Source organism: Durio zibethinus, chromosome 26 (genome assembly GCF_047325235.1).
Source record: "Durio zibethinus cultivar Kanyao isolate XHJ-2024 chromosome 26, ASM4732523v1, whole genome shotgun sequence".
NCBI classification, from domain to species: Eukaryota; Viridiplantae; Streptophyta; class Magnoliopsida; order Malvales; family Malvaceae; genus Durio; species Durio zibethinus.
In genome coordinates, this window is record NC_143187.1 from 10,077,158 (window position 1) to 10,103,428 (window position 26,271).

Sequence of the window (26,271 nt, forward strand, 5' to 3'; positions counted from 1 at the left end):
TTACATAACAGCAGTTACTGGTAGTAGGAGATAATAGTACAATTGTCAGAGAACCTTTGAAGATCATGAATAGGAGAATGGTGAAATGGAGTAATAGAACTATAACTAAAGTCTTAGTGCATTGGACTAATTTATTTCTAGAGAATGCAAAGTGGGAAGTCCTCTATGATTTGCAACAAAGATATCCAGGCTTCAATCCTTAAAAACAAGGATTTTCTTCACCAAGAAAGCATTGATATGTGCCTTCAACGAATTCTAGTAGTTTCCCTTTCTTACAGTAGCTTGTATTACCGTTATATCGGTTATTGTTGTTATATTGGTTATGTTGGTTGTGATATTAGTTAGGGACAATTATAGTGGTTATGATAAGACTCAGTGGATGTATATAGAGGAACCTTTGGACAATGAGAAAATAATATAGAAAAATAGAATAAAAAACTCTCTGTTTCTTGCTTCCCTCTTTTCCTCTTTACTGGTTTTCTTCCATCAGAGTTTATCTCTTCTTGAACCTTCTTTATCTTTGATCACCAAGCTTGTATCATAATAACAATTATAGAGGATGCAAAAAGGAAGATAGAAAGTTTTGAAGAGTTAAGATTGAGTTGTATAAATAGGAAAGCTAACTTGGCAACAGACTGGGTATCTACTCAAGCAAGGAAAAGGGCGTGCTAATCAAACTGGGTTTTAATACCCCTATCCTCTTTGGTGTTCATACTTGATAAAGATGGGCTTCCAGCACCACCTAGATGAAAATTTGTTCTGTAACTTGGAAGGGCTTGAGTTGCAGGATGATACCACTCAGTATGGCATTAAGTAACCTTAACAATTTAAAAAAAAAACCCAAGATGACGTGACATAAAAAAAATATAAAAGTAATAAAACTTAAAATTTTAACAAAATTTATTTATAAATTCAATAAAATTAAAAAAAAATATTTTATATTTTCATATAATATAAATTATAATAAAATTTTTATATAAAATATAAAATAAATACACAAATTATTAATATTTATACTATATAAATATATAAATTATCAAATCTACTCTAAAAAATGCGATGCTTGTCAAAATATTAAAGGATATTGTATTCTGGTGCGTTTGTAATGATAAAAACATATTATTTTCTGGCAAAAAAAAAAAAAAAAAAGCAGCTGACAATATAAAAAAAACGAGAAAATCTAAATGAACCTGCGTTTTTTTTTTCTCTATTACTCACTTTTAAAAAAAAATTTATAAATAAAATTATTTAAATATCCTTCTCACAAGTAATCAAATATTCATATATGATAAATTTTATGACTTTTTATATATACATTTTAAAGAAGTATTGACTTTTCAGTTTGGAAATGGATTGTCAAAAAATCATAACATTTCTCAAAATGTATTTTTAAAAAGTTATAACACTTATTAAAAATACATTTTCGAAAATAAAAGAATGAAAGTTTTTGAAAAACTACAAAAAAAAAGAAATTTTTTTAAAAGTTTTTATGAATTAATATAATGCAAAAAATTATTATTAAAAAATTATAAAATTTAAAATTAATAAAAAATTACTTTTATTATTTTGATCTTTAAAAAAATAAAATTTATGATAACCTAATTAAATGTTTCATCTTTTGATGTTACCAAAGGTAATGAAAAAACCATCAAATCTGTTCAAAATATAAGAGCTAAAAACTACTTAAAACTATATAAATAATAATATTGAATATTATATAATTTTGTTAAAATCTATATATTAATCGGAGAAACTCATAACAATAATAAGTAAATTGAAAGATTTTTTTCAAAAAATTTAGTTTAGTTAAAATTATTTTAAAATTTTAATAATTAATAAAAATATTTATTAAAAAATAATAAATTTTAAATTTATAAAAAAATTTATATTTATTATTTTATCTTTAATTTAATTAAAACCTTATTAAATTTTATTCTTTCTATAAAATCAAAACAATAAATCGTAAATTTTATTTATTAATTTTAAAATTTATAACTTTAAAAATTTTTTTTATTACATTAGTTCATAAAAATTTTAACTAAATTTGTTTTTTTATAATTTTTTTTAAACTTACACTCTCAAGTGTTAATCTATTAAAAGTGATATAACTTTTCAAAAATATATTTAATGTTATGATTTATGACTTTTTGATAATATATTTTCGAAAAATTATAACACTTTTCAAAAATACATTTATGAAAAATCATAAAATTTATCGGATATAAATATCTAAACATTTGTGAAAAAATTATTTAAATAATTTTACTTACAAAAAATCTTTTTAAAAAATGTAGAAAAATAAAGGTCTTCGGCCCCAAAGCCAACTTGTTGTAGATGATAAAAAATTGTGTATTACATCAGCTCAGTGAACCAACTAAATTTCACCAATGACAGACTCTGGTTTCGAAGTGTAATTTTCTCGCGGACGGACAGAGATAGCAAACCAGTTAGTTGGGGTCGCTGGACTCTGGTAAAAAACTGGCTATGGTTAGTAAGCTCTGTTGACCGTTGATTCTGTAATAACGACAAACTGTGCCCTGCCTTCAATCAGTGCCCGTGCCCCGTTATACTGCTTCGACAAATAACCAAGTTCCACCGAGAATTTGGAACTGGCAGGGTCAGCCAAAGAAGAGGGCAAAGGGCAAAGGGCATCTCCTTTTGCCAACTCGTGAGGTTGTTAAGCATTTTGAGGAGAAAAACCAATACAGTACCAAATTTATCATCTGTCTCAACTGAACAAACGTCCCCGTGACAAGGATAAGAGGTGAGTACAAATCCTCACGTTCACTCCGGAAAATATCTCCCCATGCTTTCTGGAGAATTCAAGTCACGACATCTCATCTGTTGGGCTTCAGACACGTTATGCAAGAAACACCGAGGTTAACAGTCAACTGGGGTTGCAGGTATCAATAGCCCTCACCCGTTGTCTATATTGTGTACTGTACAGATGTCACAACAGCTGCTACACTATAAAATGAGAAATCTATCAGGATGCTCTTAGGTCTTCAAGGAACAGAAGGAGCATTCTTGGGATATCTACCAGAATAGGACATCCGCTGCAGAACTCGTGGAAACTCTGGCTTTTGGCGTTTACTTTGCATACCTTGCAATGACCTTGTCCATATAACCAACAATACACCAAATAAGATATGAAAATCAAGCAACAATCGGTTTTTCCCCACAGGACACAGGTAACAAGTACAAGTAAGAACACACACCTTGGAGAACCCTGACGTTTCTGAGTAAATTGACCAAGCATTGATCTTAGACTTCCAAGGGCCTTTTCAGCAGCCTAAGGGGGAGAAGAAAGAGCATGTCCAGAATCCCAGCCATCAGACATTATACAGTAAGAAACAACACAAGTCACACAAAAGAAAATTTAGGATATAAATATAACAGAAGGTATACCTGCATCTTAGCCTCTTCCCAGGTCATCCCAGTCCCTTTCCCTAAAACCTGCCCATCTACTTCAACCTAACCAGAATAGACAAACTGCTGTAATCATGGATGAAAATTAACTAAATATTATTAAACAATCACAAGATGCCATTTTGCTTCTACATCTAAAAAATGACCTCATCATTTCTTTTACATCCACACAAAGTAATGATTGAAGAGTTTTTATCTTATAGGGATCCCCAAGGAATTCAGAGATCACTTAGATCAGGCTCTTAAAACACATAGTTCAAGCTTATGGTCTTTAATCAAATTCTTGGTTGTTTCTTTGTTCCTCACTATAAAAAACCACTCTCAGACTAGACCACAAAAAATAAAACTATTTGTTAAATGCAAACCTGTGCATATACTTCATCTTTCTGCAATGGATTAGATGAAGACGGAGGCTGCGCTTGAAACACTACTCGAAGGCCCTCTATCAAGCACTGTAAACAAAATGCATATCGTCAGCCTGAACTACAGATTACATCAGTGTTAGTAGTCAAGCATTTTGAAGACTAAAATTACTAATGATTTCCTGAGATCTCACTAATTCTTTAAGCGCAGAGACTGAACCCATAGATCTCTTGGAGGCTTCCAGCCTTGGATCAACAAGACTTGATGGTTCTGAAGCAGTTGAAAATGACATAGATTCCTCTTTAGATGATGGCTGGTTCCCATATGAAGTCACATTGCCAAGAAAGCCATTGTCATTTGTGTTGGACAACCTACTTACATCCCCTTGCGCAGACCCAGAATCAGGCTTAGTACGTGACAAATATGTATCTGTAAGTATAGTACAAGAGAGTCAGAATTGCTCAAAAAAACTATAAGAGAGCTTGAATGAATCAATATACAGAGAAAAAAAAAATGCCAACAAGAAATTCCTCTAAGATGAAACAGAAACAAAACCAGCTCAATATAGCTTAATCACAAGCCAAGAAAGCTGACAATATAGTGACAAAAGTTCTGTGCCTGAAATGTTCTTATTCATCTAGGTGAAGCTGAGCCATCAAGCAATTTCTACCGTAGATTATTACCATGAGTATTTATAACATTGACCTAATACATAATGTAATGGGGGGAACAAAATACATTTGCTGTAATTACTGGAAAATGCAGTACTCTTCGAAATAGTTGTCTTTCACTGTCTACCCGCTCTTTATCCAGTTTATACCACAAAGTTTAGTAAAGCAGAGAGTGGGCTGTAAGATTACTTTTAAGTTTTCTCTAGTGCATTGATAATTATTAGTCTAAAAAGTATTAGAGGGGATCTCAACCCGTCAAATGCAGATATATGGTGCAACATGCTTGTAGATAACAATAAAAAGAGGAAAACATATTACTAGCTAAGCTTTTTATAGAATCCTCAGCAGCCTGACATTGGGCTTTTATTCTTGTTCTACCAATTCCTTCCCCAATTTTCTCCCCAGCAAACCAAGCCTACCACAAGCAAGAAAGTGGATAAGTAAACGAGGATGTCTCCACCTCAAATTTTGAAAAACCAACTGAAACCAAACCCAAAAATAGTAGTTATAATAACCATAAATTAAAAAAAAAAACCATATTAATTATGAACAAAAAGGTCATAGCATGGAAAAGTAAAATCTAATTTATAAATCATAGAGTTTATGAAACCTCAATCGAGAATTGCAAGTCCAAGCTAGCAACCAAAGCTGGTCTGAATTCCACCTACACGTTTTAGGAACAAAACTTAGAAGCAGTAGGAATATAGCAAACTAAGATGAAACATATGGGTATATTATATTTATAAACATAAACATTATTATCGAACTCAAATAATACAAAATACTTCTAAATTACCTTGGCTCCACACTTCATTGCAATATCTTGTAAAACACCAGCAGGAGTTTCTCCACTTGGAACAGTTTGTCCGGATTCAAAGTCAAGATACTTGTGGGTAGAAGATGATCGACCAAGGGGCATATCCTCACCTTAAAATATAGAACACCCCAAATATAACAAAAACAAACAGAAGATATAACAATTACATATCAGAAAAGAATGTACTAATCTATAAACTTCCATTCAAAAGAAAATTCAAGTAACTGGGAAAAAAACAAGATGACAATTGAGGTAAAATGGAAAGGACAAAGACAGTTATGGCAATAAATGTCTGAAATTTTCAGTAAAATTAAACCTCTCAGTACCAACAATAACAAGGGCCCATTGAATAAAAAGAAACTCAGCATTCATTTCAACATGCAATTAATTGCTTCAGCTGACCTGAAAAAGAATGATAGCTAGAAGGTGTATGGTTTAACCCCAACCGATCATCTCTATGAAGTGCCTGCAAATGAATTATGCTGTAAGACAATTATGTTTCACCAAGAAAACGTAACTTTAACCTTTCACTTAAGCATGGAAATCATGGCTACATGCCAAACCGCCACAAAAAACCAATTACCCCTTTTGATAATCTTTGATTTTCAGAAACAAGTCTATCAGATGGAATGGAACTCTCAACCTTAGCGAAAAAGGGTGGATGCCGATGTTTCTCAATTTGTATTTGCTCAGAATCTAAAGGAAATTCTTTGAGAACTGCTTGGTTCAGTTGCGGTGGGCTCATCTCCTCCTCTGCAGAAAACCAACTTCCGCATGATTGAGCATGAGGAACTGGAACTTGCATTGTAGGTCTTACAGGGGGAAATGCAGGTTCAGGCGGTGTGTGATCTCTGGTATCTTGCCCATGTTGCAAAATCAGAAGCCGCCTCCTCGTATCAGGATCCAATTCTGATTCTGGAACCTCACCTTCTTCTCTAGCTAGAGAACTTTGCAACATTGCTTCTGGGGCCGGAACAGGAGCCACTGGTTTAATCACATGACCAGCCTGAGGAAGCTGCATGTTTGGAAATGACACCATTGATGGCTGACCCGCTGGCAATGGAACTGAACCAGAAGGTGGCATGGTGAACAGGAGAGAAGGGGCGAGCCTTGGATCTAGGCTAATGGCTGTTGAAGAGACTGTTGATGAAGTTGGAATTGCCTCCTGGATGAAACAAGCAAATGAAAATGAAAAAGTTTATAAACTCAATCCACACAGATGAAAATAAATTCACCTCACTAAGTGACAATAATTGTAAATTAAAAATCAGAACTATCTCACCTAATTTAAAAACTCCTAAAGAAAACAAGAACACAGTATACCAGCCTAGTTCCATTGATCAAAAGAGCCTAAGAATGTCAAGTACCTTTAATCTTCTTTCCACCTCTGCATCTGCCATGCCATCAAATAAAAGTGGATTTTTGTTTCCGTTTGAAGCAGAAGTGTCATCCTGAGAGGCATAGCAAATTTATTAATGAACAAGAAGCAAAGTAGCAATACCAAAAATGATTGATAACCCATAAATATTACAACTAAGGCCAGAGAGAATTAAATAAAAGGAAAAAACTGTCATGACTAACCTCAGAGACCAAATAATTGCCCACATCAGGAGGTGAAGGAATATCTTTAATATCATCTTCATACAAAATTTCAGGTATCCTTTGTAAAAGGCCTTCATCAAATTCTCTGTCATCAATTTACAGGGTGAAATTTTGGAAGGCATAAAAAAATAGAACCAATTGAATTGCTCAATATTGAGTTATAAAACTGACAAGGTTAAGCCATGCGTATATAAATAAAAATTATAAGGATTTCTAGTATTATTACCTAAAAAACCCGCCTCTAACATTGCAAGCAACATTTCTTGCGACACATAAAACTGGGATAGTGTTATTTGCCTACAACATAAAGAGTTGCAATAAGTGCATGCTGCCAAAAAGATGTTAAAACTAATGCTTATATTGGTCATATATGCTGTCATCAAATGCCCATAAGGAGAGAAGCCAATTAATGATCATGCATACTTCAGCTTGAGGAGCGTAGTATGGGGCAAATGCTGGAACAACATGCACACGTGGTTGATCTTTCTCATCCCAAACTTTTAAGCGGTCATCAATAACCAATGCCATTTTCGGATGGCATATTCCATCTTGAAAAACTTTGAATAATGATTTCCTTGAACCTATTCATACAAAAAAAATAATAGTTAGTAGAAAACAACCAACTAGTGAACCATGTCAGACAGAAAACAGATCAAATTGCAAGCTATGCATGAAAATCAACCATACCAACAACTAGCTTACCAGGTTTGACACAGACAATACGATCCAACAACTCATTTGAATTTATCAAATTTGACTCAGGATCAAGAAGCCTCCAAATTTCCAAAGCATAATCCCTTTCAGCCATTGTACAAACATAAACCTCAAATCGTTTACGCCCTCTAGCAGTCAAGTAGCTTCGGAGATCCTCCCATGCAGGTCTCAATCTCACAAGAACACTAGTATCACGAATCTATGGGAAAATAAAAAAAAGTCAATTAATGCAATATGTCTGTCGACAAAAACCAAGAGAGAACATGCCAAAGTCTCTGCACAATCAACTGCATAAAATCACTTTTCTCCATTTACAGGATGGAATAAGCCAGCATTTTAACCATCACACACAAGAAAAGAACAATTGAACAATATACAAAAGATCTTTACTGGAATTGACAAAGTCTATACCTGTGGATTGATGCGTGTCAGAATAATGTTTTTCTCTTGTAATCGAATGAGCGGTCGAATAATAGATTGTTGATTATCAGAATAGGCTGGAACAACCTCAGACTGACTCTTGATCACCTTCCCATTTTCAACAACCAGATCATTCTCTGAATACTGCTTTAATATGGTCTTATCATCTTGATAACGCTTAACCTCTGCCATCATAACTGCAGCACGCTGTGGATCAACTTCGACATTTATCTTTCGCTGCAAAGCCTCTATTTTGTCCTCGAATGAGCGCATTGTATTTGCAACAATAAGAGTCTCATCCAGGTCAAATACAATTCCTAAACATCTTAGGTTCAGCATGACAAGACAAGAATCATAGAGTCCCCTTGCAACATTGAATCCCCAGAAACAGGGTCTGTCGCTATTCCTAGAATACATTGGAACCAAATGGAGCTCATAATCTCCCATAGGGATTACTGCAGTCTGGAAGCACCAAATAACATTACCATCAATTCTCACAAAATTTCCAATAAGAAAAGAAAAAATACCATCTGACAAAAAATGAAGAGGCACAAACATCATAAAAATTTTGGCTCTCAAACTGTAAGATATGATCCAAGTAAAGTTCATCCACAAAGCACAAACTCTGTTAATAATAACAGGCTAACTGAAACAATTACAAGACAATTGCCCATAAATATCAAAAGTTGTATTCAGGGATTTCCCATCAAATGGTACCCACCTCAGCTCAAGTTTTCTGGGTAGTTCAAATGAAGTTGAGAAAATTCTCACAGTTCAAGAGGTGACCTTTTTAAGGTACATACAATTCATGGATTCACTAAATTTGTCAAGAAAAGAATAATCAGGAACATCATAATTCCCCAAAAACCAGTTCACATTTATTTTTCTGTACTAAAAACAAAAGTTTCAGACAGTCATCAATGATTAGGGCATCAGAAACTTCAGCAAAATTGCCAAAAATCTCGTAGTTCCTGAAGTTCATGCATTTTCAGTTCAGAAGAGCAACAATTGGTTCATTGAAATTCCCAGTTCTCTAAGTTGAAGCATTTTTTACATGGGATCTGCAAATGTCTAAATTTCAAACTTGGGGTCATGTAAAAATATGTCCAATAAAGAGTCCAGTAAATTAGTAGTTTCAGGGCAATTTTAAGATTATTAAACTTATTGTTTGTTTCCCTCTTTGTTTAAGTTCAGTTTTTTTTTTTTTTTCTTTTTCTGGGTTTCGTTCGAGGACAATTGGGTGGGGCTATACCTTGCTGTCTCTGATACATTCGGAGTGCAAAAGACGAAGCGGAGGCGTGTCCTGAGAAGAAGAGTAATTGTTGTCCTTTGATGATTCCATTTTGAAGCAAATCCCACTACAAGTAATGGTATGTAGCACTGCCAGTGGTGGACATCTCTCACTGCCTTGCGTCAAATACCCTATCCTGATTTCCTTCATTTCTTCTTCCATCACCATTATTTTTCTACCATCTTCTTCTTCCCCTAGTAGTTGTTGTGGATAAAGCTCCACCTCCCCCAACATCTCCTCCCCTTGATACACAACCGATTTGTACATTCTCATCATCATATTCAGATCCTCAATTTCTAGTCAATTTCTCATCAAAATCTTGTCTTCAACAACAACAAAAACAAAAAAGGTTTTTACAAGTTCTTGCGATCTATTCTATTCTCTTTAGATTTGACCAGATTTTTTTTGCAGATTGCAAGTTCAATAAAATAAACAAAAATCAGATCAAAGGCAAAAATTAAGGTTTCTCCATTTTCGGTCAGATTTGTTTACATAGATCTGTATTTTTTTTGGGGGGGGGGGGTGTTTGATCTACAGAAAAAAAAAATGAAAAACCCTAATGATGGATCTCGCTTGCTTTCTTCTTCGCCTTGGATTTGATTTGTTAATTTTTTATATTGATTTTCTAATTTTTTCCGTATCGGAGAAAAAATATTACTAAAAGAAAAACAAAAAGAAAAAAAAAAGTAAAATCAATGGTATTTTTGGTGATGACTGATGAAGAAGCGAGAAAACCCTAGATCCAGAAAGCGAAAGGTCAAGAATGCTACGCCATTGCGTAATTTTGTTGACAATATTAAACAATTATTATAAATGGCGTAAAAGCGTCAATGCTGCTGGGGAGGGGCTGATTTTTAATTTCCGTTTTTTCTGAAGTGGTACGATGAAGTGCTGGGGGAAAGGCCTAATGCAGGGACGTAAGTGAAGAGGAGGATAAATTCGTGGAGTTTAATGATATTTTACTAATTTTGGATTGAGTCAACGTGCTGATGTTTTACGTGGCGGGTTTCTATTGGACACCCGCCTCAATGGCGGTTGTTATAGGTTCGCTCTGCTACTTCGACGCCTCGTGTTAGATTAGATTTTTCTTTTTTATTTTGTGAACTTGAGATAAATTAGCCGACTTCTGATCTCAAAATTAAATAAATTAAATATTAAATTAAAAGTTCGTTCTTATATGTTATCATTTAAATTTTTAAATTTTATAAATAAAATTAAAAATTAATACAAATTTTTAATATATTCAAGTTGTACGTATCACATCATTAATTTTATTTATAAATTTTAAAATTTTTAGTAATAATAAATAAAATATTTTTAAATTAATTAATTTAATTTTAAATAAAATAAATATAAATTTAATTAAAATGCTTCATCCATATTTTTTAAAAGATCAATTTCAACAAAATTAAATTTAATCTCTAATGCCTGCACATTTTTTTTTTCTAAATTCTAAATTACAACGTGGCTTCTTTTTGCGAGTGTGTACGGAATAAGGCAAAAGTTTTGGGTATTGAAGAATGGAATCCTCAGCTTGTCACTCTGATTTTAGCTTAATCATTATTTACAATTACCAGCTTAGAAACAGTAGCACCCACTCCTTACGATCAAATTATGATTAAAATTCTGATGAAATTAAGACTATGATTAAGTGTGGACCCTTACATTATTGTCACATCTGAAAATGCTTTATCGATGGCTCCTGATCTTTAAATGCACACAATTAACCTCCTCCCCTGCCTTTGATCTACCGTTCAATTTGCCTCGCTACCTACTCCGGCTTTTCAACCCCTAACTTGAATTTGGTCTGGACAATGAAGTTTCTAAATACAAAAGCGGCGGAGCTAGCAACCTCAATGGAAGGCGGCGGAGGGAGGGTCATGGTCAGGGGCGTAGCTATCAGCAAGTGGGGCTGGCAGGGCATCGGCCCCTAAATTTTTTTTTACAGAACAGTATCTCATCCTGCCAAAAAATTTGTCAGGCCGTTTTTATTTTAGTAAAATTATTATTTGATTTTTATTTTTTTCATATTTCTGGCATCACTTTTGATGATCTTCCAAAAGGTTTTGAAAATATATATGAGAAAATTTATTAAATACATTGTCAATAAAATTTCACTTTATAAATAAGATTAATAAAATGATATATGTTTTTTAGAATATATTTAAAAAATTAAAAAATAAAATATGTATCATTCTATTAATATCATTTTTAGAGTTAAAAAAACTTCTCTGATAATATATCAAATCATTTTTCATATATGAAAAAAGATCCACTTCCGTGAGAATAAGTCTTACATCTTTTCATTTATGCCATTGTAATTGCTATATCTCTTCTTTTTATTCTTGGATCAAATAGCTAAATATAAGTATTATAAAATTAATTATGATCTAAAAATTAAAAAAATAATATAACATTTATAGTAATATAAGTAAATCCCTACCATATAATAATATGTAATAATAATATGTTTTTAAGATATAGCCTGAATAAATTAATAGCCCCAAGATAAACCAATGATCTCAAAATACTTACACGTGACAATTTCATTATTGAATCTTAAAAAAAAACTTACATGTCTAAATCTTTTTTTAAATGACTGTTAAAAAAATAATTACTTCCTAATTCATATGTGTATATATATATATATGAGGAGAGATCATTTTACATCAATATTAATTTAAAAGGTTTTATATTTTTTAATTATTAATTTTAATAGATTTGAAATATGAGAGAGACAAATAAAAAAATTTCTTATCTATTGAATTTATTAAAATTAATAATTAAAAAATATAAAAAAATTTTAATGTAACTTGATCCATTCTCTGTATATATATAATAAGATCCATCGATAAAAAATAAGGACCAAATTATTAAATTAACGAAGTTTGTCATCTAACTCACGTTAAGAACTTAATCAAATTTTAGTACCCAGTGTGAGATTCATGCATGATTCCCTATAGGAAAAAAAAATTTTATGAAATTTTTTAGATAAAGTTCGTAAATTTTTTTAATGAAAACAATTAAATAAAAATAAAAATAAAAATTGAAATCAATAAATTAAAAGCTTATATTACATAGATTAAGTATGCAAATTTAAAAAAGTTTTTAATAAAATTTTATACATATTTTTAAATAAATATTTTTAATAAAAATATTATTAAATAAATATAAATCAAATTTAAATTATAAATAAAATTTTTACAAATTGTTTACATATTATTGATATCACATTAAATTATATCAATCTATTAATTTAATTTTTTTATTAAAATTTTTATTAAATCATTTTTAATAAAAATTTTGTTCCAAACTTCACATCAAAAATTTTATTAAAAAATTTCATATAAATTTTATCCTTCCTTGACTATAACATCTTATATGATTTTAATATAAATCGAAATGCCTTTAAAAATTTCATAAACCAATTAACCATTCAATAATCATCACTTTTGTTCATAATGATATAATAACTTGTTTCAATCAATTCAACACACTGATACTTTCATTTTCAGCTAAATTCACATTCCATTTAGGGCGATTTCAGTAATTTTGCTTTTAAAATAAAGTTAGCGTGCGCTTTATTTACCTTAAAGTTTGATAAGAAATCAATATATATTAGAAATATTATTATAAAAAGTCTACGAGAATTTGTTGAATTAGTAAATTTTAAATATTTTAGACAATTCAAGCCTTGCGCTACTCTTTTTCTTTTCATATATATTTTTTAAACTTATCTCTAAATTAAATTATTTAATTATATTTTCTCAAAATGTTTTAAAAAGTTTTTTGGATATGTGAAATATTTAAAAACTTTTAAAAATTTTTATATTTGAAGACTTTTAAAAGTTTCTAACTCTTTCAGAAATATCATTTAAATGACTTAAAATTTTCATTAGGAATATTAATATTTTATTCTCTCTCAAATTATTGAAATACAAAAAATCTAAAAACTTACATGTTGTATTTAAATACTCTTTCTATTAAAGCATGGTTTTTTTTTTATCAATTTGTAAATAAATTTATAATTATTTAAAATAAATCATATTCTTTTATAAAATTAAAATTTTTTTTAAAATATACACATTTTTTTCTCAAATGAATTTATAAATTTAAAGTTTAACGTTTAAGGTTTAAAATTTTTTTAAGTAAATAATTTATTGCATATAAAAATTAGATAAATTATATAATTATTAAATAATACATATATAATAAATTATATAACTTATTAAAAACTTATATCCAGTAATAAATTATTTGATTTACGTGATATAAATATTTGAAAATTAAAAAAAAAAAAGTAAGGGTATGGAGAAAAAATTCCGTGCAAATAGAATCCATGCACCCAGATCACATGGCAACCCAAACACGTGACCTCACCTCATCCCAACTTTTACATGGCATGACCAAACTACCCGGCGTTGCAACTTTTTTTTTTTCTATTAGAGTACTATCAACATCAGCTTGGAAAAAAGAGAGAGAAAAAAAAAAAAGAGTTATAACATCGCACTGAAATTCATAAAATAAAAACCGGACCGGCGGATCCAAATCAAATCAAAATCCTAACCCGAAAGCCTCCCGATTACCCCAAATCTCTCTTCTTTTCTCCTCTCTCAGCTCACCATCCAAGAGAGAGAGAGAGAGAGAAAGAGATCGCTTCGTTTCGTTTCAAAATCTTGCATTTCTCAAGTTCTCTTTCTTTGCCCAAAATACCCTTGTCTCTCTTTTCAATGCCAAGTCCAAGGTAACGCCATAAGAAAGAAACCGAGCCGCCGAACCATGATCGTTCGAACTTACGGTCGCCGCAACCGTGGTTTAACCAGGACATTCTCCGACTCCCTAAACGACGACGTCTCTGACTCCCCTCCTCTGTCCCAAGAAACGGTGCCGTCTCAGGACATCTACAGTTTCCCTTTTACCACTCATGAATCCTCTTCCTTCTGGCCATCCTCTCAAGAATTCAACGACGACGATTACAAGAACCAAGTAACGACCGTTAAAACAACCCAAAGTAATTTCGATTTTGACGATTCGAGAAACGGCGTCGTGAGGAGATCCAAGAAACAGAAGCAAATCCAGAGCAAGAAAGAGGTAGGGTATTCTTCTGTGCCCTGGATTTCACCGACTTCGACTCTTATGGAGGCTCAAGAATTCGGAGAAATGATGGAGCACGTTGACGAGGTTAATTTCGCGCTTGACGGTTTAAAGAAAGGCCAGCCAGTGAGGATCAGAAGAGCGAGTCTCTTGTCTTTGCTTTCAATTTGCGGCACAGCTCAACAAAGGAGACTTTTGAGAACTCATGGGTATGTTAAATTCTTGTTGGCTTTTTAGTTTTAAGGTTCCTTTGTTGAAATCTATAGATTTGGGCATCTGGGTAATGTTAATTTTGCTTGGATTTTTGAAATTAGAATGTAGATTCGGTTATGAAATAATTTTATTGATTCAAACGGATTAAGGGGTTTTGCTTCTTATGACCTGTCGTTTTAGGCTTTTGGGGCTATATGGATTAGAATTTTTAGGAAGAGTTTCGAAATTTAAATCCCCATCCATGGATTTCTATACTCTTTTAAGTATATTTGAAAATTTGAATTCTCTTCCGTGAATCTATAGACTCTTTATAAGTATATTAGGCTTTTCCATGTAGTTAAAGAAAGATAAATGTATCAAGGTTTGGATCTTCGATGAATGCCTGTTTTATTAGGAAATTGTAAAGATAGTTGGCAGTTTTGCATTCTCAAGACTATAAATCAGTTAGGAACGTTGGAGATCTCTATGATGATCGATGGTTTTCTCATTCTTTTTTAGGGGCTTTGTAAGTTATTGATGTTTTTGATAGTCTACGGATGTAATTTGATTTTTTTATTAATTTAAAGTTGTCCTTTGGTAGTATTAAGAATGTTTATCTCCATTCTGCTCTAAAATATATTTGTTTCTTATGTCATTGACTGCACCAAAAACTCTCTACGGTTTCAAGTAGTATAATTATGAGGGAGAAGATATTTAGGACTTATATTTTGACTAATCTTTTGAAGAAGCAGTGTAATTAACTTTTTTTGTCTTCTTTGACTATCTCCATTGTCAGTAATATTTTTAAGCTTTCTTAAACTTGTTATTTGTTGCTACTATATAACTGATATTTAACTGAATTTGAATTAAGTAAGTTTAGATTGCGTGATTGGTTCATTTATAAACATGCATGGAAAGATCCATGAGAACATTTAATTAGCTTATTATCTCTTTGAGATTCATTGTAAACATTATTTTGTCTTTACACTCACTAACTTCTTTGTAAGCATCAGGGTCTGTGTTTTAGTTTTCAAAATCTTTCTAAGAAAGTAGCATAAGGTACTCTGGCATATGAGGCCTTCCTTAATGGATCAGCTACCCTTGTAATTTGTTAATTGTCTATTTGTCTCTTTTTAGGGATTGTCAATTGACCTTTTTTGCTTATTTAATTTTCTGAATTTATACCTTAAATTTTTACTGATCGAATACTTGTTTCACACTCTAAACGAAAGGAATGATATAGATAAAAGATTGAGTCGTTTTCCTGAGTAGTATTTTCTCTCTTTAGACCAAGCATATGCATGATGACTCTATTGTCTTCTGGAAGTCAGTACTGTGATGCATTTTGTTGTTCTTACACTGGGTTTGCAAATACGTTCATTTCAGGATGGCAAAGACAATAATTGATGCTATTTTGGGGCTCAACTTTGATGACATCCCAAGCAATCTGGCTGCTGTGGCCCTTTTCTATGTCTTGACCAGTGATGTAAGTTTTTCAGCACTTGAAGTTACACTTGAGTGACTATTTATGAATCTATATGTAATTTCTGCTTAACAGTGAGGATTTTATTCACACATTGGATTCTTCTGAGAAGATTTAAATCCAGGACTAACTGGAAAGTTAAACCATGTAGATTCCATACTTATTAGAACTATTATTTCTGCACAAGCAGACTTTGAATATGTGAGTCTTCTAGTGCAGTCTTACATGTACTGCTATACTAAAACTGGTTACAATTAAAGGTGGATGTTAATCTGTCCTGCCATGCATTTGGTTTTCACCTTACCTTCAGTTGAATTTTATTCTTACTGAGTGAGAGAAAAATGTTAACATGTTTATTTTAAAATAACTTTAAAATTCAGATGTCAAGAAATGCATGTTTATATGCCTGTAGAGAAATATTTATTTAAGGTAAATACATTATTTCTAGATGTTCCAAGAATGTCAGATACCACTTGTGCATCAAAACTTAGGTGTTGTAGCTTTTATACTTTTTGATCTGTTTGCATCAACTTTGTTAGACCAATATTTGCTTATAGCTGAATGAAATGTTATGAATGTGTCAATTACAGTATTCATCAAGGTTTGTATGAATTTATTGTGCCAGGGTCAAGATGAGCATCTCTTGGAATCACCTGGTTGCATTCGGTTTCTAATTAAATTGTTGAAGCCAGTTATCCCCACTGCTAAAGAAAACAAAACAGGGAAAGTGGGCTTTAAGCTTTTGGCATTACGCAAGGATGCCAACGTCTCATGGGATACAAATAAAGTGTTGGATTCAAGCTCTGCTGCCATCATTTCCAAAGTTGAGGAAATTCTTGTTACTTGCAAGGAAATGAAGTCAAGATGTGGGGATGATAGTGGTTTAAGGAGGCCAGAGTTAAGCCCGAAATGGATAGCTTTGTTGACTTTAGAGAAAGCTTGTTTGTCTAAAATTTCTCTTGAAGGTATCTAATGGAAATATCTAAGATTTTTAAGTATTTATTATAGATATTGTCTTATTGGAACTATTATGGTAGCTCAATGTATACCTAAACACAACCACATATGTACATATTAATACATACTCATACAGTCAAGTATATTTTTTGCTCTTTGCTGATTGCTTTCATGTTCTTTTGAATTGGTTTCATTCATTCAGATACAACTGGTACAGTAAGGAAAACTGGGGGCAATTTCAAGGAGAAACTAAGAGAGTTTGGAGGACTTGATACTGTGTTTGAAGTGGCCATGGAGTGCCACTCTGTTATGGAGGTGTGAGCTTGTATGTTATATCTCATTTCTGTTCTGTTGCATTTCAACTGAAGAAGATTAAGAAATACTGCTTTAAATTTTGAGAGTCTTTGGTTCCATCTCTTGCATTTACATGAAGCCATTCACTGGGAATTAGCAATTATATATATATATATATATATTAGAAATTATTCATTGGTGTCATATGATGCATCATCTTCTCTGCAGGGTTTGGTGGATCAGAGTTTATATTCTACTCTTACAGAAGATAAAAAGGATGTGCAGAGCCTGATGCTGCTTTCAAAATGTTTGAAAATCATGGAAAATGCTGCATTCCTAAGTAGTGACAATCAGGTACTTAAGTTGTGATTTTGAGTTTTTTTTTTTTTTAATTTTCTTTTACACTTAGTTTGTATAACTAAACTGCCACTTATATTGAGTTGTTAAGACTCTAAATGTTTTTTTTTTCTTTTCTTTTATGTAGAGTCATCTGCTAGAAATGAAAGGGCAATTGAAATCTCATGGATCTCGGTTATCTTTTACGAAGCTTGTTATAAGTGTAATCAAGATTCTCTCAGGTTACTGGTGTTACAATTACTGCTTCAAAATGTCTTCTCTTTTCTTTTTTATCCTCTTTTTATCTTATGAAAGATTTATTGCATTGTGATTTACCAATGTCATTGTTTCCAGGGCTTTATCTTAAAAGTTCTTCTGCATCGTCCAGTACTGAAAGGGCTTGTAGTAATTCTAAAGCAACGGTTGATGCCAATGAATTTGCTTTAGCTACAGACTTTAAAGGTATTGGGCTGTCTGATATCATTAAATAAAATATATCTTTCTAGTGGCCGCTGTTGGTCTTGATTGATTCTCTTTAATTTTGCAGTGGATAGACATGATGTTATCTCCATTAGTTCGTCTGAAAAATTCTCTAGCATAGAGTGGTCGTTCTCTGAAAAGAGCTTCAATACATCTCGGAATGACCCAGGGCCCTCCACTCAGTGGCTGGGCCGTTCTGTACCTTGTTTTCAAACTGCGGCAGCATCCATGAATGATAGTTGTTTGCTAAAAATGAGAATCCATTCTTCCTTGTCCAGCTCTTGTAGTGGGAAATTAGGAAGTTCATATGATGAAATACCTGTAACAAGCAATGGGTCGGGGACTCTGTGTGAGAGACCTGATGTTACAAAGGATGGCAAATGGCAACTTTTAGAGGATAGTCAGGATCCTTTTGCATTTGATGAAGATGATTTTGTGCCTTCAAAGTGGGACTTACTATCTGGGAAAAAAAAGACATCCCAAACTAAAAAACATGGGAAACTTGGGCTAAAAAATAGAGAAATTGAAGATGAGTATCAATACCAATTTACAATGAGCCAACAAGAATCAAGTAATGGGGAAATTTTCCAGACAGAATCTATCAATGAAGAATATCATCATTCTAATGCAACTTCTGGTTCTAAAAGTGCTGAAGAAGAATATTCCAGCCTTCTTTCAGACTGCCTCCTTGCTGCTGTCAAGGTATTCCTGAACATATTCTCATTTCATCCGACCTTTGCGGAGCTTGTTTTTTGCTTAGAAGCATTATCATATGTATGATTACAATGAGGTAAAATAAAGTTACCTGTTGTCCTTATTCTGCTTCTTGAATCCTTCAATGGTATTGATTGGGTTTGTGCAATTTTATGGACAGTATATAACTGGCTTGCTGTGCATAACATCTTGATATCCTGTGTATTTTCTCTCTTAGACTAGTGATTTTTTTGATCAAATAGTGGGGTGTTATCTTGTCAGGTTTTGATGAATTTAACAAATGACAACCCTCTTGGCTGTCAGCAAATTGCTGCCTCTGGGGCCCTAGAGACCCTGTCTACATTGATAGCCTGCCACTTCCCTTCATTCTGCTCATATTTGCCTCGCATCAGCGAAACGGAAGAGAATTCTCTTAGCATAGAACTTGACAACCGGAATGACAGACCTCTTACTGATCCAGAGTTGGATTTCCTTGTAGCAATACTGGGTCTGCTTGTGAACCTAGTAGAGAAGGATGAACATAACAGGTTGATGTACATTCTTTGTATTCATTGCAGTGGCTTACAAAAGCAGAATAGAGGTCATTTTATGCCTTTTTATACTCAAAGCCACAGGCACATAACAATTACATGTCATGCTTCTATGCATGCAGATCACGGCTTGCAGTAGCTTCTGTTTCTTTACCAAATTCCAGTCGGATGGCTGTAATTCCACTGCTATCTGCCATCTTTCTTGCAAACCAAGGAGAAGATGATGGTACTGGAGAAGTTCTGCCTTGGGTGAGGACTTCTTCTCTATATGATACAGAATCTACCCTTCATTCCTCTGCTTCCTCTCCCCCTCCCCCAGTGGTTCTGCCTTTCCTCTCCTTCCTCATGGCTCAGAGCATTATGCTTTTCATGCTAGTGGGCTTGAAGAAATTATTATAAATGACATGCCTTAAATCTTTGTTTTATTGGATTGTACAGAATGATGAGGCTGCTATGCTACAAGAAGAGAAAGAAGCAGAGAAGATGATTTTAGAAGCCTATGCGGCTCTACTACTTGCATTTCTTTCTACTGAAAGGTTGGTATTGCTGGTATCTTTCCCAGTGCCCAGTTTCCACGTTTTCTTACTAAACTGTTTTTCCCATTTGTCATTGACAGTAAGAGCACACGAAATGCAATAGCTGATTGTCTCCCAAATCACAGCCTGTCAATTCTGGTACCTGTGTTGGAGAGATTTGTGGTATGTCTTTAATCTAAGTACCATTTAATAATGAAATTAGCAGCAATGTAGCAGTAGGTTGACACCATTTGGGAGTTGATTGTGACTCATTCATCATCAGCAAGATAAAATGGAGCTTGGCCCAAAGTTTTAGGCCTGGAATTTTGACTATAGGGTTCATTAGTTGGTCATGGCCATCCGTGCTTCCTGGTTTGATATGCGCTGCCATTGACTGCAAAGTGATTTACTGCATTTAGGCCTTAGAATTATGAAATTACTGGATAACTTTGGGAACATATTTATGCAATTTCATAATCTGTAACATTTTCTTTTGTCCTTTGTGCAGGCATTTCATTTTACATTAAACATGATTTCTCCAGAGACTCATAAAGCTGTGAGTGAAGTGATTGAGTCATGTAGGATACCATGAGAACTAATGAAATGTTTTGTACAGCCCTGTCTTCCATTTTAGATTAGCTGTTTGTATCACACAATGCCAGTGCTCACGAGGATGGGAGTGGGCAGCACACTGTATCAAACTTGCCACAGACCTCTGTTATAGTCCATTGACCCGTTTGTTTGTTTTTACCCCCACAAATTTTTCCTTTTTGTTTTTTTAGTTTTTGTTTTTTCTGACAGTATTATTCTTTGTAGCACTATTCCATCGTTTTGATGCAGGCCAACAGTCAGTGTACATGAAAGTGAAATTTCAATCAAGAAGTTTTCCATTACCTTGTGTATCTAAATATTCAGTTGCATATAATGTGTATTTTTTACATTTTTATTTTGCAAAATATGTGTCAACTAAAAGGGATGATATTTCTCTTCCTGTTGGCCGTAAACGACTATGTGTCGCATTACTTCACTGCTGTTTGCATTCCAGCTCCTTTATACATCTCTCTGCCTACTTCCCCCGGGCTACTTCATAAACAATATCAGGTGGTTTACCATTAAACATATTTGGCATTGGCTGCTCTGTTATGCTGATATAAATTGGTTGTGTTCTCTACAAAAATCTCTTTCGCTACTGGAGAGAGAGAGAGACATATGAAAGGAAATGATACCATTAAATTTGTCACACGCCACGCCGCCGTAGGCAGGGGAGACTAACGTCCTCATCTCATGATGGAATGTCAACCATGACTCTCCTCCTGAACTGTTGACATAACAAAGCTCAAAGCTATAATATGCGAAAAACACGCTAGTCCAATACTCCAGTTCCTTCATATTTTGGTTTGTGAAAGGATGACCACACATTTTTATTTAAAAGAAAAATTAGATTTCGATGACTTCAGGTGCTTGATGGCACCGAGTTTAAAAGCAATAAAAAATTAGTAACTGATATTAAATGGGCCCATAAGCTTAAATTACAACCCAAGTTTTATGGCCTTCGAAGTTCCGACTTAGCCTTTGATTTCTCTTTCAAACAAACCCCCTTTGATCTGAGGCTCAGATCAAAAAATCCGCCACAAAAATCGACAGGTCTTCGCTACACCCAGGTTCTTCTTACCCTTCTGGTGTTCTTTCACTTTTTTTTTCGTTTTTTTTTTTGGGTTTATTCGTTTATATAAGGTCAAGGCGCTACGGCCTCCGTCACTTCTTCGGCGCCGGTAACACGCCTTTTCTTTCTTTTCTTTGTTTGTTTTGAAATGTGGGGAATCCAAGCCTTGCCCGAATTTTTTAAAATTTAAAATTTTGGTGTTGCTTGCCATGTTTTCTCAGTTTATCTGGCTTAGATCTGCGTTTGGGCCATGATAAGTAATTTTAGGGGTTGATTGCTTCATTATTACATGTTTTTTAATTGATTCTGAGATTCAGCTTTGGTATTGGTAAAAGAAGAGCTGAAGAATAAAGGTAGATGAGCAAGTTAAGGTTTCAAGAGTAAAACCCTTGAGTTTTATTTTATTTTTTTATTGAAATTGTTATAATATACAAAATCCACCGATTATTATCCCATACACGGGCTATAGAGTTTAAAAAACTCTGCAAGCGGGTTTATATGCTTGCCATGTGCCCATTTTAGTGAGCATCTCTTCATAATTTCCTTGAATATGCATTACTGTATTTCCATTTGTGTAAAAATTTTTCTTTTTTAGTAATGACTGTTCAAACTGGTTCACTATATCTTTGTAAATGGTTTCAGGAGTGAAACAAACTATCACAGCGTAGAAGGTTGCACAGGTGATCATGGCAGACTTAGAAAATTTGCTCCTGGAGGCAGCAGGAAGAACGGGTACAGGAGGGAGAAACCGACACTCGCTTCCATCATCTAGAAGGCGACGCGAGGGTTCGTATTCTGATGGTGGAAGTGACTCTAGGGATGACGATTCGGATGATGATCATGGCTATGCAAGCAGAAAACCATCTGGGTCACAAGTTCCATTAAAGAAGAGGCTGGACCCTGCTGACAGAGATGATGATCAGGGCAGTCAGGAAGAAGGCGATTATGAAGATGGCGGTTCTGACCGTGAGCGTGATAGTAGTGATGAATCTGATGTTGGTGATGATCTTTACAAGAACGAGGATGACAGGCGACAGCTTGCACAGTTGACTGAACTTGAAAGAGAATTGATTCTGTCAGAACGTGCAGATAAGAGAGGTGATAAGAAATTTACTGAAAAGATTAGATCAAAGCGGGACAATGATAGGCCTAGCCGGTCACGGAAAGGGACTCCACCCCTTCCCTCTTCTCGTGGAGTGCGGTCATCAGCTAGATCTGCAGATAGGGCAGCTGCTAAGGATGATGCCCTGAATGAGTTGAGAGCAAAACGACTCAAGCAGCAAGATCCAGAGGCGCATCGTAAGTTGAAAGATGCATCTAGAGTCAGTTCAGGCAGCCGGGGGTTATCACCAGTCAAGCGGAAACCCTTCACTACATCAAGTCTAAGTAGCTCTAGTCAGAGTGAGAGTGAAAGTAGGTCTAACAGCGAAGATGAAGGGTCGACTGGGGATGGTGGAATGGTTGATAGTGATGATGAGAGGGGCGGACGGGGGCCAGATGGGCCAACATTTGATGATATTAAGGAAATTACTATCAGAAGGTCAAAACTTGCAAAATGGTTTATGGAGCCATTTTTTGAAGAGTTGATTGTGGGTTGCTTTGTACGAGTTGGAATCGGAAGGTCAAAGAGTGGCCCTATCTACAGGCTCTGCATGGTCAGAAATGTTGATGCCACAGATCCCGATCGGACATACAAACTAGAGAACAAGACAACATACAAGTATTTGAACGTTGTTTGGGGCAATGAAAGCTCTGCTGCCAGGTGGCAGATGGCTATGGTTTCTGATTCTCCACCACTAGAGGAGGAGTTTAGGCAATTGATTAGGGAGGTGGATAAAAGTGGAGGCCGGATGCCAAGCAAACAAGATGTCCTTGAAAAGAAAGAAGCACTACAGAAGGCCAAAACATATGTTTACTCAGCAGCTACTGTAAAGCAGATGTTGCAGGAGAAAAAATCTACTTCATCTAGACCGTTAAACATTGCAGCCGAGAAGGATAGGCTGAGAAGGGACCTGGAAATTGCTCAAAGTAAGCATGATGAGGCAGAGGTGGAGAGGATTAAGACGAGACTGAAGCAACTGGATGCTTCCCGTCAAGCACAGGAGAAAGATGTCAAGGCTGTTAGGTTGGCTGAGATGAACAGAAAGAATAGAGTTGAGAATTTTAAAAATGCATCAGGATTGAAACCCGTAAATACTGCTTTAAAAGCAGGGGAGGCTGGGTATGATCCATTTTCAAGGAGGTGGACTAGATCAAGGAATTACTACGTTGCGAAGCCTCCAGGAGGAGATGCAGCAGCAGTGGGTAATGGTGATACAAATGGTGCAACTGCCAGTGGAAATGGCAATGATGCAAGGGCTGCTGCAGAGGCTGGCAGGGCAGCTACAGCGGCTGCTTTGCAAGAGGCTGCTGGTGCGGGGAAATTGGTTGACACAAGTGCACCTGTTGATGAAGGGACAGAATCCAACATGCTACATGACTTTGAGATTCCAATCTCATTGAATGCGCTTCAAAAGTTTGGTGGACCCCAAGGAGCTGTTGCAGGATTCATGGCTAGGAAACAGAGGATAGAAGCAACTGTTGGATGCCGAGTCCCTGAGAATGATGGGAGGAGACATGCTCTTACCCTGACAGTTAGTGACTACAAGAGAAGAAGAGGGCTTCTTTAAAGATAAAATCCTGCATCTAAGCAATGTCTGTATAGGGAATGTTATTTTTTATTTCAGCTGTTTGTACCATGTCATTTGATCAAACTGCCTTAAGGCTTCTTGTTTTGAGTATATTTTGGTGATTGTATGCAGGTTGTTTCGGTTAATGAAATTGTGGTTTGATTGCTGGCCTATAATTTGAATGTCTTATATTCAACAGATTTTTGTGTTTCACTATGAAAGATCTATTTCCGTTCAGGTAAATACTCCAATTTCAGTGTTATTCCTTGAAAGAAATTTATCATTATATGATACAATGACTAGATTTGGGTAGGGATATTAACGAATAGAATACGAAGATGGTAAAATATTTTTTATCTTTATTTTTGAATTTTTATATTTTTTTATTTTTGTATTCATATTCAATAAATATTTTAAAATTATTTTCATATTCATCTTTAGGTATTTAATGGGAACGTATAATTTTCATATTCATAATTTAAAAAAAAAATAAAAGTAAAAATTATTTTTTTAGTTTTGTAATTTTTATATTTAGATAATGTTTTATAAATATATATTGATATATAATTTTTAATAAAAATATATTTATTTTAATTAATTTAAAATAATAATTTTATTATTTAATAAAAAATAATTTATTAATTATATATAAATATATATATGTAAAATATAAGACGAGTATTATATTATTTATTTTTATATTTATGTTCAATAAAAATTTAAAATTATACATATTTTTATTTTTATATTCATAATATAATTTTTATTTTTATTTTTATTCAGATAAAAAATCAAATTCTTCATTAAATATAAATAAATTAACATCATTTGGGTTTAGCACCGATGACAAAATCTGAAATTCAGCGTTTTTAAATGATTGAGAAGGCGAAGCTATTGGTTGGGATTGGTTTGCTATAAAATATAAACCACGGACATATTATATTACTTGGAGGCCCAGTCATCATGCAGCTAATTATTGCGGATGTCGGACGGTGGTGGAAATTAGAATCTTTTTTATTGTTTATTTTGTTCCTTGACTAAATTTAATATAAACAGTGCACTTGTTGAACAATTATAAAAATTTATATCTTAAACTATAAATAAATGATGCCAGACTTAATTATTTTGTTTTTAATTTTAAACAGTTTGTTATCTTGAATAGATGACAGACAATTTTGCCAAAATAAAAAAAAATATTTGAATTTCCATTTTATATAAATTTATAAAAATAAAAAATTTTGATAAATTTTTTTTTTAATGTGGATAACTTATATTTTTAACATGTGGATGGATTTTTAAAAAAATACATTTTATTTATTTAAAATATTTTTATTATTTTTTATAATAACATATTTATTACTTAAAAATAATTAGTTTGACTAAATTAATTACATTTATTACCTTTTAAATATCTAATATTTTACCTTATATGAATATGTTAAAATTAATTTGTCAAAAATTAAAATTAAAATTAAAATTAAAATTAAATGAAAAGCTAATTACTCATGAATATATTTTCATATCTTCTAATTATTCATGAAAAATTAAATGAAATTTAATGTATTATGTAAGGAAAGAGAAATTAGCCATTTAACTGATTGATAATAATGATATCATTAAATTAGGGAAGATTTTATTTTCTTTTTTAAAAATACACATTAGGCAAAAATTTAGAATTTGTAATTTTGAATGAAAAATCACATTAATTTTTTAAATACATTTATTATAATATCTCTTGATAGTAATATAAATACAAATATTTTTTCAAAAAAAAATTAAGTAAATCAATATATTATTAGATTAGGGAGGATTTTATTTTATTTTTTAAAAATACAAATTAGGCAAAAAATTAGAATTTGTAATTTTAAATGAAAAATCACATTAATTCTTTTTTTTAATACATTTACGATAATGTCTATTGATAGTAATATAAATACAAATATTCTTCCAAAAAAAATATTAAGTAAATCAAAATTGACTATTCTTCGATTTTGTTTTACTACAAGTTTGCCACTATTTTTTTTTTACAAAAAATTG

General features: G+C 33.1%; 3 protein-coding genes across 9 annotated transcripts; 2 read left to right on the top strand and 1 right to left on the bottom strand.

The window, feature by feature from the left end:
- Nucleotides 1-2,192: 2,192 nt before the first annotated feature.
- LOC111275067 (RNA polymerase II C-terminal domain phosphatase-like 1) lies at nt 2,193-10,087 on the bottom strand. 5 transcript variants are annotated; one of them, XM_022860175.2, is made up of 17 exons: nt 9,269-10,087; nt 8,008-8,478; nt 7,585-7,795; nt 7,306-7,463; nt 7,109-7,179; nt 6,862-6,967; nt 6,648-6,731; nt 5,924-6,445; nt 5,683-5,746; nt 5,260-5,390; nt 5,074-5,127; nt 4,782-4,878; nt 3,986-4,221; nt 3,795-3,881; nt 3,409-3,474; nt 3,219-3,292; nt 2,193-3,114 (listed from the first exon to the last, which is right to left on the bottom strand). In XM_022860175.2, exons 1-17 carry the CDS (start codon nt 9,584-9,586, stop codon nt 3,006-3,008), a joined length of 2,859 nt encoding a protein of 952 aa, XP_022715910.2. In that variant the 5' UTR covers nt 9,587-10,087; the 3' UTR covers nt 2,193-3,005. The 5 variants fall into 5 exon arrangements, with proteins under 5 accessions (XP_022715910.2, XP_022715908.2, XP_089611499.1 ...); XM_022860173.2 differs by having other exon boundaries at nt 5,864-6,445; nt 9,269-10,083; XM_089755373.1 differs by lacking the exon at nt 3,409-3,474 and having other exon boundaries at nt 2,855-3,114; nt 5,864-6,445; nt 9,269-10,083.
- A 3,804-nt stretch (nt 10,088-13,891) lies between these two features.
- On the top strand, nt 13,892-20,795 carry LOC111275068 (wings apart-like protein 1). The gene is made up of 13 exons (XM_022860176.2): nt 13,892-14,610; nt 15,980-16,079; nt 16,702-17,041; nt 17,236-17,348; nt 17,556-17,681; nt 17,812-17,905; nt 18,018-18,125; nt 18,211-18,845; nt 19,119-19,384; nt 19,510-19,636; nt 19,826-19,923; nt 20,004-20,085; nt 20,411-20,795. Exons 1-13 carry the CDS (start codon nt 14,087-14,089, stop codon nt 20,492-20,494), a joined length of 2,697 nt encoding a protein of 898 aa, XP_022715911.2. The 5' UTR covers nt 13,892-14,086; the 3' UTR covers nt 20,495-20,795.
- A 708-nt stretch (nt 20,796-21,503) lies between these two features.
- LOC111275070 (protein RTF1 homolog) lies at nt 21,504-24,410 on the top strand. 3 transcript variants are annotated; one of them, XM_022860179.2, is made up of 2 exons: nt 21,504-21,674; nt 22,208-24,410. In XM_022860179.2, exon 2 carries the CDS (start codon nt 22,252-22,254, stop codon nt 24,232-24,234), a length of 1,983 nt encoding a protein of 660 aa, XP_022715914.2. In that variant the 5' UTR covers nt 21,504-21,674; nt 22,208-22,251; the 3' UTR covers nt 24,235-24,410. The 3 variants fall into 3 exon arrangements, with proteins under 3 accessions (XP_022715914.2, XP_022715913.2, XP_022715915.2); XM_022860178.2 differs by having other exon boundaries at nt 21,504-21,563; XM_022860180.2 differs by lacking the exon at nt 21,504-21,674 and adding an exon at nt 21,896-21,918.
- The last annotated feature ends 1,861 nt before the right edge of the window (nt 24,411-26,271 follow it).

Bases quoted from the DNA above. Each gene is read 5' to 3' on its own strand.
- LOC111275068 (XM_022860176.2), top strand. From the start codon at position 14,087: ATGATCGTTCGAACTTACGGTCGCCGCAACCGTGGTTTAACCAGGACA. The intron at 18,126-18,210 runs GTATTGGGCTGT...TTAATTTTGCAG, and splicing joins TTTAGCTACAGACTTTAAAG to TGGATAGACATGATGTTATC. The intron at 19,924-20,003 runs GTTGGTATTGCT...TGTCATTGACAG, and splicing joins GCATTTCTTTCTACTGAAAG to TAAGAGCACACGAAATGCAA.
- LOC111275070 (XM_022860179.2), top strand. From the start codon at position 22,252: ATGGCAGACTTAGAAAATTTGCTCCTGGAGGCAGCAGGAAGAACGGGT.
- LOC111275067 (XM_022860173.2), bottom strand. From the start codon at position 9,586: ATGATGATGAGAATGTACAAATCGGTTGTGTATCAAGGGGAGGAGATG. The intron at 7,796-8,007 runs GTATAGACTTTG...ATTTTCCCATAG, and splicing joins TGACACGCATCAATCCACAG to ATTCGTGATACTAGTGTTCT. The intron at 3,882-3,985 runs GTGAGATCTCAG...TTTTGTTTACAG, and splicing joins TCTCTGCGCTTAAAGAATTA to TGCTTGATAGAGGGCCTTCG.